At 35.9% G+C, this 13,195-nt stretch overlaps 3 protein-coding genes across 3 annotated transcripts; 1 reads left to right on the top strand and 2 right to left on the bottom strand.

Moving 5' to 3' along the window:
- The first annotated feature begins 148 nt into the window (after positions 1-148).
- Positions 149-4,347, top strand: LOC102616381 (uncharacterized). The gene is made up of 6 exons (XM_006473877.4): positions 149-362; positions 1,473-2,456; positions 2,896-3,066; positions 3,608-3,750; positions 3,890-4,000; positions 4,146-4,347. The coding sequence occupies exons 1-6, from the start codon at positions 243-245 to the stop codon at positions 4,219-4,221; spliced, it is 1,605 nt and encodes a 534-aa protein (XP_006473940.2). The 5' UTR covers positions 149-242; the 3' UTR covers positions 4,222-4,347.
- A 146-nt stretch (positions 4,348-4,493) lies between these two features.
- Positions 4,494-7,535, bottom strand: LOC102616671 (uncharacterized). Its single transcript, XM_006473878.4, has 5 exons — positions 6,644-7,535; positions 5,690-6,505; positions 5,517-5,596; positions 5,360-5,431; positions 4,494-5,104 (listed from the first exon to the last, which is right to left on the bottom strand). The coding sequence occupies exons 1-5, from the start codon at positions 6,965-6,967 to the stop codon at positions 4,720-4,722; spliced, it is 1,677 nt and encodes a 558-aa protein (XP_006473941.2). The 5' UTR covers positions 6,968-7,535; the 3' UTR covers positions 4,494-4,719.
- A 539-nt stretch (positions 7,536-8,074) lies between these two features.
- Positions 8,075-9,507, bottom strand: LOC102616965 (probable E3 ubiquitin-protein ligase RHY1A). Its single transcript, XM_006473879.4, has 4 exons — positions 9,350-9,507; positions 8,885-9,085; positions 8,605-8,723; positions 8,075-8,485 (listed from the first exon to the last, which is right to left on the bottom strand). Exons 2-4 carry the CDS (start codon positions 9,077-9,079, stop codon positions 8,176-8,178), a joined length of 624 nt encoding a protein of 207 aa, XP_006473942.2. The 5' UTR covers positions 9,080-9,085; positions 9,350-9,507; the 3' UTR covers positions 8,075-8,175.
- Between the last annotated feature and the right edge of the window lie 3,688 nt (positions 9,508-13,195).

Below are 13,195 nucleotides of genomic sequence, written 5' to 3'. Positions count from 1 at the left end.
ATGTATGTATGTATGTATGTATGTAAAATGAATATGTGGGAAACACACACAGGCACACCTAATGTTAAATTAAAATGTACCCTCAACTCAAAAAAAGACAAAAACGAAGGAAACGAAAACAAAATGCACCTACAAAACTCAACAAAGTAATTGATAACATTTTTCAAACCTCATAACTCACAAAACACTTCGAAAACCAAAAAAAAAAGATACTTTCTCTCTCTACACTCTACAATTCTCAAATGGGTTCAGGCAGCAGTAGACTCGGGTCGGGTCAAAGTCGTACCCGTGTCAATCGCCGATCGAAACTACTGCCGTCTCTGTTCTGTGGGTGCTCCTCATCTCGAACCGCTGCCGTTGAGGTATTTTACCACCGTCGTCTTCGTCATCAGTTCCGGTCAATTCACCCTAAATTTTTCAACTTTTTATTTTATTTTGATTTTAATTTTTTTCTGTTTCGTAATTTATCGGTGCTCGAAGATCGGATTAATCTAATCCACCCATTTCTGTATTTTCCCGAAATTTTGCATTTTCTTCCCTAAATTCTTCCCCAATGTCTTTGACTTTGCCTAAAGTTGTATGTTGCTGATTAGAATTTCCTTCCAAAGACCCGTCTGTACTGTAATCTCCGGTTCTGCTTGGCCGCAAGCGCTTGACTTTCCCTGAAACCATTCCTGATATGCGGACCTCCTGCACGTCTCGGTTGATTTCTTTTTTTTCTTTCTTCTATGAGTTTACTTTGTTATAGAATTTTATTTTCTAGGGTTGTGCGTGGGTAGTCTTATTTGTTTGTGCTCGTAGAAATATCATTAGCATAATTATTGAAGAAACTGCGAAGAATTTGAACCAGTTGTGAATGTGGGTCCCAGGTTAGTCTTGTGAAATGAACTGTTCAGGTATCATATCTTCATTGTAGTGAACAGAGATTCTAATTTAGTAGGATTGGATGATTACATGGCTTGATGGTGGATCATATTTTCTTCAGCTTGGAATTAGTTTTGTTAATCAACATTATTTTTAAATTGATGAAAGGAGGTTCTGGCAGAACCCTGATAAAGAATGGGTTTCTTTCTGACTATAAATGTTGGGAATCACTGTGGCATTGAGGGATTATGGGTAACTCTTGGGGTTACTTATTTTAGAAAAGCTCCTGTATGCCAATTATCATTTATTTTTCCTTGACTTATCAAGTTTCTTTATGGTTTATGAGTGCTCCTGCACTAGTGATTTGATCTATTTGCACCTTGTGGTGCTGCTTGGTGCTTAGCGTTAGATGGGTTTAGCTGATCTTGTTGGCATTTGTCACATTTAGTGTTTATATGACTCGTTCAGTTTTATTGCTGAAGTTGGTTATATAGAGGATGAAAGTTATGATGCATCACAGATTATCACCCACTTGACTTTCTCACTTGGTAATTCTAGCATCATGTGGCAGAGGGTTGATATATTGAAGTTTTTTTTTTCATTTGTAGATGGAAGAGTATTCAGATAAAAACGAGGTGAGCTCTTCAGAATGCCGTCATCCTCTCATCAATGCAGCCCAAAACCCCCCAGTATCTTCTTTGGTATCTAGTACAGGAACACAGTTTGATTCTGTAACTGGAGCCTCATCTGGAAGCAGTACTGCAGTTAGTGATGGTACTTATGCTGAAGATGGTAGGAGAAATGGTGGGCCTGATAATCATGGGAAAGGATTGGCTGATAGCAAGGAGTTAGTTCCTCCTTGTCTGGTAAGTGATGATTCTAGTCCCAATGAATATTATAGGGATAGAAGTGGTACTACAGCTAGTACTTCTTTTAAAGACCAAGAATCTTCAGAATCTGTCTCTGTAAATGATTCGGCTAACAAGAATGCAGTCAATGGTATTGAAAATCCAGCGGAAGGTGTATCTCAGATTGGTCCTGAACCAAGCTGTTCGTATTCTCAAAGCCTTGAAGATTCTGCTTCTGCTGAGGTGTCTGTAGAGACTCATGAGAGTGAAGTGATACCTGTGCATAATTCTCATTCTGATCCTGTTTCTCTTGCCTCTGATATACCGGTAGCTTTTCACTCACTCGGAGAGGAATCTATTAGAGGGGCGTTGCCTGGAGGTTTAGGATTTCTCTTGTCTAATAGGGACCAAGACCGAGTTGATGGAAATGTGCTACATGTTGATGTGGTTAGTATCTCCTCCAACATTCTGTCTCGTGGAAATGCTGATACAGATAACCGTGAGGCCAGAAGGAATAGCAGGAGAATGTTTCGGGATGCCTTTTCAAGACGTAGTTCTAGAAGGCTAACTGATTCTCCAACCATTGTTTTCTCCACTGACGATACTGGGGATCTAGGATCCCATGACAGATGGCTCCTTGATTTCAGTGGTGACTACTTCGATGATGGTGTAGGAGGTGATTCAGGTTACTTGGGCAGGAGAGTTCATAGCTTGAATGAGCGAAGAAGGCATTCAAGATCTGAGGTAAGGTTTAAAATGCATCTTTTACACAAAGATTATGCACTGACTTGCAGTCTGCATTGTATGTTGCAGCTGTACTTCTCCCCCCCCCCCCCCCCCCCCCTCTTTCATAATAATTATAAATTTGTCAATCGGCCATATTGTTAAGGATTTTCATTGTGATCATAGGTTAGTACCATTTTTGGCTCATTTCAGTACGAGCTATATTCTCATTTCAGTTGTTAGTGGGTTGATGGAAACTACGCATAATGATTGATGATCAGTTTTCCATTCCCATAGTGTCAAATAACTAAGGGTCAGCTTTTCACCGTTGATATAGTTTCTTCTCCGAACTTAGTCTGTTGACTTTTTTAAGTTAATAATGGGAGAATGGAAATCGCAACAATTTTTCTTTCAGCCTCTTTGGTAATTTTAATGTACTGCTTTATGTGAGGTTTCTCAGATTTGGGAAAGACTTCGAGCTGGCCTTGATGAGAATAGCCGGCGAACTACATTCTGTCCATCTGGACTCCATCCTGATGGTACATGCTCATGTGAGTCATTCGTGATGAGTGAGGATTCTGGTACCCGTGCAATATCACGAATTGTCATGCTTGCTGAAGCTCTGTTTGAGGTAGTCTTCCTTAAATGACTTGCGTGTTCTTTACCTATGTCACAAAATCATGTTTTTTCATCTATTCATGGGTCAATATATTGCATAATCTGCATTTTCATCATTTGTTGACTTGTTAAGGAGAATTTTGATTTCAGTCCAAGGTTTGTGTCTGTTACGATTAATGAGAGAACAGAGGAAACTATGCTTCTACCATGCTTTGGTTTAAAAGCTGTTCCTTAATTATTTCTTTGTGTAGCTATGAAATGTCTTATCTTCTGTATTTATTAATCTAATACCATATTTGAAACTGCAATTTTAGCGCCATGATTGGTTTCTTTTCAATTAGATTTAATTCTCAGAAAATTTTTGTTTCCTTCCAAATATGCCTCATGAGAAAAGCAGTATACTCCTGTGAGATGAGTGGATTTTTGCATATCCTTGTTATCATTGACCAGTAAAATTCTATATGGTTTATAGTTACTCATGCATTAGAATTCAAAGATGACCATATTGCTTCACCAGTGGATTGAGTACCTTTGTTTTAACATGAAATTTGCAGGTCTTGGATGAAATTCATCGCCAGCCTGTGTCACTTTCCTTATCCATGGTCTCACTTCCAGCACCGGAATCAGTTGTTGACTCATTCCCTATCAAGAGTCACAAAAAGGGGGATAAAGCTGAGGGTGGGGTTGAACCTGATCAGTAAGTTTCTTTATGAATCAATCCTCTACTCTGATGTGGTATTGTGTGTGTGGATCGATGGTTTAAGTTGCAGAGTGATTATAATCTTTGAATGTTTATGACTATAACTGATTCCTTACAATTGTTTGTTGTTTGCTAGGTGTTACATCTGCTTGGCCGAGTATGAGGAAGGGGACAGAATACGGCTTCTTCCTTGCCACCATGAGTATCACATGTCTTGTGTTGATAAATGGCTAAAAGAGATTCATGGGTAATTTCCTTACCATGTTCTACTTATTTTCATATATTCCATATTCTTTCCCTTCCTGAATAAGATTTACCATTGATTGGTCCTTTTTTTTTTTTTTAAATATTAATGGTTTTCTTTACTGTTCCATTGCACTTGCTGCTTACAGGGTGTGTCCACTATGTCGGAGAGATGTTCGTCAGGGTGCCACTGAATCATCCAACTCGGAAATTCCATCTGTTTGAAACAATTGTGCATAATGATGTAAATAGTAACAGATTTTTGCTACATAAATGTTGTGTACCAATATTTACTATAAACCTGTGCATGAATTTTAATATTGCGATATTAAGGCTCCATGTATTGTAGAATCTTTGCCACATGATGTTTTTTATTTTTATTTTCGGAAAGGTAGTAGCTATGTGGAAGTTTATCCATAGGTGAGTTCAGGAAATGGCATTTGCTGGCATCTTTGTACTATCCTGTGGTAATTTATCATGTTTGAAAAATACCCCACTTAGAAAATTATTGCCAATATTTGAAAGGCCCCAAAGGAGAGAAATTAGATTAACAACCAAAAGCAGGCTTGAATACCCAAAGTATACAATAGTAACTTTCTTTTACAATACCAAATTACGCGAAATAAAAGGCTTGAAGAACAGTATTCTTCTAAAATTGTTTATAATCTACAAAGAAGCAAAGCAAAAAACTAAGACGAGAAGTACAAATCTCTCTACAGTCTACTATTTCGGCAAAGGAGAGCCAGTCGGGCTCCAGAATGGATTCTGATGTTCGAGATAGGCGGCTGCAGGTTTCAGGTTGTTTCCATTTTCTCCGTTGTAATCATTGAAGAGGGGATTATTTCCAACGTTCTTAGAGCTACCACTAGTACAATCTTCATGCCCAGAAAATTTTTGTTGCTTGAGTGGAAATGAACGATCCTTACGAGCAAAGAGATTTGGGTGACCATTTTCATCATCGTCGTCATCAAAAGTTGTCCATCGCATTGAGTTGCTGTGCTTCTTCTCCCTCGCTGCATTTCGCATACTCTCCATGTCTCCTACGTGATCCTTGAACTCTTTTTTCACCACATCCAACACAACATCTCCATAACGATCAGCCCATGACCTTGAACATTCCACAAGAAAACACAGTTGAGAAATGAGATCAGCTAGGAAAGAAATGACTTGTCCATTCAATTATACTTTTGACTGCCCTTTTTCTTTTTTCCCTCCCCCAACTAAAATTAGGTCTCATTAGGATTGCACTAACACCATACTTATTCATTTTTCCTGAAGTTAGGTCTGATTAGGTAGTGGCTTTTGCACAGTTATTAGTGCCTATATTTATATTAACCATAAGAAAACAATGTAAAGGACTCACTTTGGGAAAAACTTTTCCAGGTCAGCCTTATCTACAGGAAGCGTGGTGGAAATTGCTTCGATTTGATCATTCCTGTTGGAACCCGCATCATACATAAGGACGTAAAACAAAAAACAAGTGCCCCATAAATACTCAAAACACGGTTGAAAAAGCTTACGAAAATTTCAGATTGGGGTTTGTAGTACAGAGTTCTGACTGAATTCGCGACAACTCCTTCTTTATGTTGTCTCCTAAAACCTGTAAATGCAAAATTTATGTAGACAACATCATGAGATGAAAATTAACACTATTTGTCTGAAGCACAAGATTAAAACTCAAAGCTCATTACACCTTGTCAATGAAAAAATCTGACGGAGAGCCATTTGAATGCAACTTCTTCTTGATCTCTCTAGTATTTGGTCCCTCTCCAACAGGGCTTGAAACAAGATTGCATGATCCCGAATAAACTTCACTATCTGACCTTTCATTGATAGGTAGAGGAGCAGTCTCATCCTCGGAATCATTTCTCTTCCATTTCTTAAAACCCTCAAAACCCCATTGCTTCTTTGCTGATTTCGATCCTTTCTCTTCCAAATCTGGACCATTTTCACCACCATGATGTCCCTCGCTATGGAATAAAGTCCTAAATGGTTTTCTCTTAGCTTTACCAACACCACCACTTCCCTTGACGGAGGCTTCATTTGTTAAGCTTTCTTGCATGAGAATTGATCTTGTCTCACTTTCATTTTCCTTCAAATGACTGTTCCAAAAAGGGTTTTCCCTGGAACACATGATATCATTCGTATTACAAACGGAGAATTGTGATTGATCAATAGTAAAAATGCTCTTCTCTTCTCTGTGTTTCTTGTGAGATGAAGCAAAGCTAAAAACTGAAGCTGCTTCTTTAATTTGCTTCATTGCAGACTTGTTGTTCTTTAACTTGTTCCTTGAATGAACGTTCTCTTTGTTGTTGTTAACCTGCAATTTCTCATCCTTCAAGTCAATGACCGACCATTCTTCTTCTGCATTCTCTTTGGTATCTTCCGGAATCGCCACAATCACATCCCTAGCCTCAATCTCGGCTCCTTGAACAGCCAATCGCTGCAACAATGGCCTCTTTGATGAATGGTACTCATCTTCTGATATGCATTTTGCATAAAGCAGCTCCTGCCAAATCCACAACCCCCGATAACGATAAATAATAAAAAGAACTTGCGAAAGAAAAGCTAACCTCCACTAGATAACTTACAGTTGAATGAAGCTTAATAATTAAGGACTAGAAAATTGAATCAAATGAATTAATACCTGCAAGAACACCAATTTATCTCTCAATATAACTGGCTGCTCATGTTCAGCCGGAGAAGCAATGAGGGTGTCGAGCAAATTGGATCTAAAAGCAGAAAGCTGAGGTTCATCTAGAATCCCTTCTTTGTGCAGACCCATCAAGTTCAAGATTTGGTGGAATGAATCCTGCTGCCACTTGAGATTATCAGACTGTAACTTGGCCAGCCTGTGCTCTGCCGCCGCCAACCGCTTTTTCTTTAATGAAAATGGAAGAATAGTCTTGCAAAGAGAGGTGATTGAATCATGAAGCGAAGTATAGTATGTGGGTGTGTATGTATACACCATTTTCTTAGATTTTTTCCTTGTTTTGGTGACTTTTTGTTGATTTTGAGAGATTTTGCTATCTGGGTAAGATAGAAGACTGTTGCTGTGAGTTGCCAGCGCTTTCGGATTTGAGTTTCTTTTTTTTTTCTTTTTTTTTTCCTCTCAAAAAGATTGTCTGTTTGATTTGTGTTGTCGTGTAAGTAAGAGTCTGAAGGAGACGGTTCATAAGAGTTTGAATCTTGGGAAAAAACTTAACGGTCACTTGAAACTAGCCGTTGTGGGGGGGAAAAGATGTACTCTTAATTATTTGTGGAGTGACACGGTGTCGTTTTACGGTGGACAGCCTGTCCGTGATAATGCGCCCGGAAGAACCAAGCCATGAAACCAACCAACCAGATCAAATTGCACGGAGATAGATATACTAACATTGTTAGCCATTTTAAATTAATTGGGAAAATAAAATTTTCTCACGACATCTTAAAAAAATCTAAAAAGAAAATTGTGACGTGCATTTAGCTCAATAATTGAATGTAAAGATCAAGAACACTATACGATTGTAAGTGATTCATATTAGTGGGGGAAAATGATATTCCACCTCTACTAAAAAGCAACATTATTTATGCCTTTTACATTTTTTTATGTGATACAAACCATACATTTATATTTTATGTGACAACCGTTAAAAAGTTTCTAGCTAATCTTTTGATTTTTTTTTATTTTTTTTAATCTTGAAAAGGAATCTGTTGTGGGTCACGATGTATCATCAAATTGATCGGAAGGAACAAATATAAATTTCCCACCTTTGGATTTGAGATATTGATTGGCCCACTTGAAGACAGGTGTGGAGCATTATTTGATGAAAATTCAATTCAAGGTGGGCCGCAAAACAATGAAAAGATAATGATCTCCAGTGCTATATGGATCGCTTACTTTCTTATACAAACTACAAGTACTTTTCAAGTCATGGAGTGAATGATACAGAGTTAATTATAGCCAGGTCCCAGGTGTCTGATATTTATTTTAGAATGGGTGGTAGTGCCGCCAACCCAAGAAGCCTTAATCGGGTTATCAGTGAGATAAAGATAATACGTTGAAAAAATTAAAAACAAAAACAAAAATAACACGGGATTGTTAGCTAATTAAACAAAAGTAGTCTTGCATATTCATATATATATATAGACAAACAAGAATTAATCATAGATGCATATTGCGCAGATGATGATAATGAATTAATCTGCTGATGAAGCTGCAGGGTCCAGGATTTGCATTCTGCAACAGGGGCAATTATGAGCATTGGTGGCAAGCCATGGCAACAAGCACCTTGCATGAAACCTATGAGCACAAGGCAAGTGCACCAAGGTGTCACCAACCTTGAATCTCTCGAGGCAAATTGCACACTCTTCTTGCTCACAAGCTTTCCAGCTCAACTTGGACCAACTAAACCTTTTTGAACCACTCTTCTTTGATCCAAACACTTGTGTATGTAACACCGTAGACTTATTAATATTCATCAATACTGAGCTCTCTTTGCCATTTTGCCTGAATATATTCACATAAATATATATCCAAATAAACAAGGTCCATATATTAATTTTTTTTTTTTTTTTAAAGAAAGGGTAGAGAGAGAGAGGGCTTCTGGGCATCTGGAAGTATTTTACCTGCTATTGCTATCTGAGGATTTCCTTTGAGTTCCGAGTCTCTCATCTAACCTTTCTTTAGCTTCTCTAGCTACTCCTGCAAGCTGCTCATCTTCACACGCTTGGTTGATTATGCTTCTCTGGTAATAATTTGACAAATCAAAATCATCGATTTAAAATAAATAAACAAAAAAAAGAAATAAAAAATGTATAGATATTTTATAGCTAGAATTAATTAAAATGAATAGATATTTTAGAGCAAGAATTAATAACTAAGAGGCATATATATGAAATAAAATACCAGAGAAGAGATAGAAGAAGTGTGATGAGACTCGTGGCTGCTTGTGTATAAACAAAAAGAGGACCTTCTGCTCATAGACATAGACATAGAAGACCACGTTGGCGCCAAGCCATCTGAGGCTGAGCTGCACCCTCCTCCACTTTGATGAATCCTTCTTCTTCTTGCACATTCAACTCCAGGTAGCATACCAGCCATTACTAGCTATAATGAAAATTAAACTAAGTAAAAAATAAGCTCTCTCTCAACTCTTGATTGGGGGAAAAAAATCAACATAATTCGAAAGAAAAAACTCTTGATATGAAGCTAGCTAAGCCGCAGATAATTTCCATATGACACTTTGACGGAAGAATTATGAAACAGCTATATTTATATGCATAAATCAATACGAATTCAATACATCATGGTTGGGGGAAAAAAAAAACAGATTAAAAAAATATATAAATGAAACTGTGGTTACCAACTTACCCTGCGCAGTGAAGCTAGCTCAGCTCCAGTAGGAGACAGAGGAGGGTCCACAGTCAGTCTCAGTCACCCACACCATCGATCTTGAATTACATCGATACAAAGGAACAACCAAAATCTGAATCATTATTGCCCTTGTCCTCAAACTTATTATGATATAGTTAAGTTGTGTAAAGAAAACAGAAGTTTTAATATTGCAAGAGTTCCTTTAATAAAAAAAGAAAAGTCAAATTATGGGTGTATGCACCATTGAGTTTTGGTTTAGATTATATTTGATGATATGTGATTTCATTTGCTACCATTTTTGCTGAATCCTCCCTCAGTACCATTTTCATTTCACCATGATCACGTGATATAGATCATTGTTCTGATCCTTTCCTCTCTCTCTCTCACTCTCTCTCTCTATATATATATATATATATATTAACTGTAAAATTATTTATAAATACCAAAAGTTAAATTGACAATTGTGCTTTTTTTTTTGAATACTGATTGACAATTGTGTTTTTTTTTCTAATACTGATTACACATCAAATTACTGCATTACACAGATATTTACAACAACTGCTATTATAACAGATATATTACACTGATATTATATTAAATTCTATAAAGTACATGCCAAGACAAATAATCTCTCACAGATAAGAGATGTCCATACTCCACTCACATTTCGCAAGGGAGAATGATTTATAGATATTAAGAATATTTAGCCTCCACAATGGTTTTGTGGGGGCTTGAACAATTGTGCTTTTTCTTGATATAGACCAAGGCCGAAGTGGCTACAATTGTGCTTTTTCTTGAAACATTAGAAGAAGAGTGAAAAAGTAAAGCAAAAAAATTATGTATATAAAGAGTAAGTTGCATGATTTATCAATACAAACCTTTTAAAGAGCTCGATTTAGACATTTAAAATCTCCAAATTTTATTCAAAAATCATATTGATAGAATTCCCAACTCGACGGCTTAAATTTTTGTGCCTTTTTCTTGTAAAAAATGGTTCAGAAAATATTCCAAATTTTATGTACGTTGCAAGAGATCTTGGAAGGCTATAAGGTAAATGAAAAATATATTTAATGTTTGAAAACGATGACTTTGGATTTATGGGGTTCGTTACAGAAGTTGCACCTGCAAGTGAAAGCGAAACTGTCCCTAATACATATGAAAAGACTTTTTGAAATGAATGGCCGTGTTGATGCTTTTCAATGATTTGCCGGATGGATTAAAAATCTAGAAGAAATCATCACCATTGCCTCATAGGATTAATAAAATAGGTATAAAAAAAATCTATTAGTTTGTTAAATGTAAATATTTTCTATAGCATGTTGTTGTTCTTTCTTGATGGTGCAATGTTTCAAGGTTTTCTTCATTTATCTGGGCGAATAATCTTTGTTGTTCATGCCAGTCTCGCACATCAGTTAATTGATTTATTACAAATATATCGGTTAACAAGTAGAAAATATATATTTTTTTTAATGCACCTGAATATATATTTAACAAGTAGAAAATGCTTACCAATATTGGAAAATTTTATTAATACGAAATACTTCAATAGAAAAGAATTTACCGATCATGGCGACGATGATAATATTTCTAAAATGGTACAGATAATCTCGCATTGTCTAGACAAAAATTATGGTGAAAATTAAAAAAATTACAATATGAGGCACGTTTTTAGCCCCCAACGACTTTGCTTAATGAAGCCTCATGGTTCTTCTAATTCCTTACTTCATAAATTTTCATCTCTTATAACTCTAAAGATCCTACTTATATCCAAGGGATCAATCCTGCTCAAAATCCTACAACGCAAATAGATTTGCTCGACAATTTGAGTTGTGGGAACTTTTAATAAGATTCCATCGCACTCACATACATGTAAGTGCATTTGCGACCAACTAACTTTTATTATGATTTGCATTTTTTTTATTATAATTAGCATCATTTGAATGGGTAAGAATTATTATGATGTCATGGCGGTTTTTTTTTTTTTAAATAACAACTTTTTCCTATTCTTTGGGTTCATTATGGACAATTGAGAGGTTATTCTGCTTTTCTTTCCTTGCATACTAATGAAAGAGTAAGAAGTTCAAAAAATCCTAATTAGATTGAAGTTTATAATATTTAGAAATATTTCAATTAATTTTTATCTAGTTATCTATTTAGAGTTTTATTATTTAGGTATTTATTTAAATTGTAATTGTATTTTAAGCCATTATAAATATGTATTTTTATAACTTTTGCATCGGAATGTTGATTATTATTGAATTTTAATTAATTTTTATCTAGTTATCTATTTAAAATTTTATTGTTCAGATTTTGTTGAAGTTGCAATGGCATAACTTTTATATCAAATTTTTGTTTCAGTGTGAATTCTAGTTTATTTCATTTTTCTAAGTATTCTTAAACTAAGCAGAGTTTTCTTACCTTTTTCCATCAATCCATCTCCTATTTTAGTTATAGAAAAAGGTTTCCATTTGACTACTCCAATATTCAAAATGTACTCCTTTAAATATTGGAACTTGACTGGGAGCATACAAAAATAAAGTAGGCTAGGTATTTGATGCCATTTTGAGGGTGTTTTGGAAAAGCTCAAATACCAAATTTATTAGGTGCAAGTGGAAGTGTAGAAGAAATTTTATTTAAGAACAAAGTTTTTCAACCTTTTTCTCTCTTAAAATTTATGGGATGTTGTTGAAGATGGATATGTTGAACCACCAGAATCTGAGAGTTCTTCATATTGGACTCAAGCACTGTAACATGCAGTACAAATAAAACATACGGAGAAATGCCACAGCACTTCGATACATCCAGCAAGGTGCTAGCAAGTCAATTTTTCCTAGAATTTTTTGTGTCAAAAAGGCCAAAAATGCTTGGGAAATTATAAAAGAAGAATTTCAAGGTTCCAAAAAGGCAGTCACTATCAAGTTCCATACTTTGTGGAAATAGTTTGATAATTCATTAATGAAAGACTATGAAGGGGTTCAAGATTTTTGCAGCTGAGTAACTGAGACTGTGAACTAGATCAAAGGCTGTGGGGACACCATTGAAGACAAGAAGGTGAATGAAAAGGTGTTGAGACGTCTTCCTCCCAAGTTTGATCATGCAGTTGCAACTATTAAAGAATCAAGGGATTTGTCCAAGATGAATTTTTCAGATTTGTCAGGATCATTACTCTCTCATGAGCAAAGAACCAATCAAGCTTCAAGTCAGCCCACGGAGCAAGCTTTTCAGTCCAAGACTAATAATCCATATCAGAATAGAAGCGACAAGAGAGACCATAAGAACGAAAAAGTTTGTGAGGGCTTTGTATATGGAAAAATGCATAGACTTTCTTTCCCTAAAACTTCATAAAGAGGCAAAGCTCCATTGGAGTTAGTGCATGCTAATATTCGTGGTCCTACAAGGACTCTCTCTTAATAACATGAGATATTTCATTATTTTTGTTGATGATTATACAAGGATGATGCGGATTTATTTTTTGAATGAAAAACCATAAGCTTTCTCAACTTTTCTCTAGTTTAAAGCTCCTGCAAAAAGGCAAAGTGGATGTAAAATGAAGACCTTAAAAACTAACTATGTTTGTGGAAGGAATTTATCTACACTTTGTTCATGAATTATTGCAAGGATAATGGGATTCAAAGGCAACTTACTATTAGCCAAATTCCACAGCAAAAAAGAGTGGCAAAACGGAAGAACCGTACGATTGTAGAGATGGCAAGAAGCATGTTGAAAGGCAAAGGCATTCCTAATAGCTTATGGACAGAAGCCATGTCATACAATTGTGTACATTCTTAATAGGTCCCTTATTAAGATGATGAAAGCCAAGCATCATCTTAATAGCAAAATAAT

Source organism: Citrus sinensis, chromosome 9 (genome assembly GCF_022201045.2).
Source record: "Citrus sinensis cultivar Valencia sweet orange chromosome 9, DVS_A1.0, whole genome shotgun sequence".
Taxonomy (NCBI): Eukaryota; Viridiplantae; Streptophyta; class Magnoliopsida; order Sapindales; family Rutaceae; genus Citrus; species Citrus sinensis.
This window is presented reverse-complemented; position numbering and strand designations above follow the sequence as displayed.

Coding starts and splice junctions, on each gene's coding strand:
- LOC102616381 (XM_006473877.4), top strand. CDS start 243: ATGGGTTCAGGCAGCAGTAGACTCGGGTCGGGTCAAAGTCGTACCCGT. Junction 2,457..2,895: donor GAAGGCATTCAAGATCTGAG/GTAAGGTTTAAA, acceptor GAGGTTTCTCAG/ATTTGGGAAAGACTTCGAGC. Junction 3,751..3,889: donor GGTGGGGTTGAACCTGATCA/GTAAGTTTCTTT, acceptor GTTGTTTGCTAG/GTGTTACATCTGCTTGGCCG.
- LOC102616671 (XM_006473878.4), bottom strand. CDS start 6,967: ATGGTGTATACATACACACCCACATACTATACTTCGCTTCATGATTCA. Junction 6,506..6,643: donor ATAAATTGGTGTTCTTGCAG/GTATTAATTCAT, acceptor TGGATTTGGCAG/GAGCTGCTTTATGCAAAATG. Junction 5,105..5,359: donor CTGGAAAAGTTTTTCCCAAA/GTGAGTCCTTTA, acceptor GGAATGTTCAAG/GTCATGGGCTGATCGTTATG.
- LOC102616965 (XM_006473879.4), bottom strand. CDS start 9,079: ATGGCTGGTATGCTACCTGGAGTTGAATGTGCAAGAAGAAGAAGGATT. Junction 8,724..8,884: donor CTTCTTCTATCTCTTCTCTG/GTATTTTATTTC, acceptor AATTATTACCAG/AGAAGCATAATCAACCAAGC. Junction 8,486..8,604: donor TCCTCAGATAGCAATAGCAG/GTAAAATACTTC, acceptor GAATATATTCAG/GCAAAATGGCAAAGAGAGCT.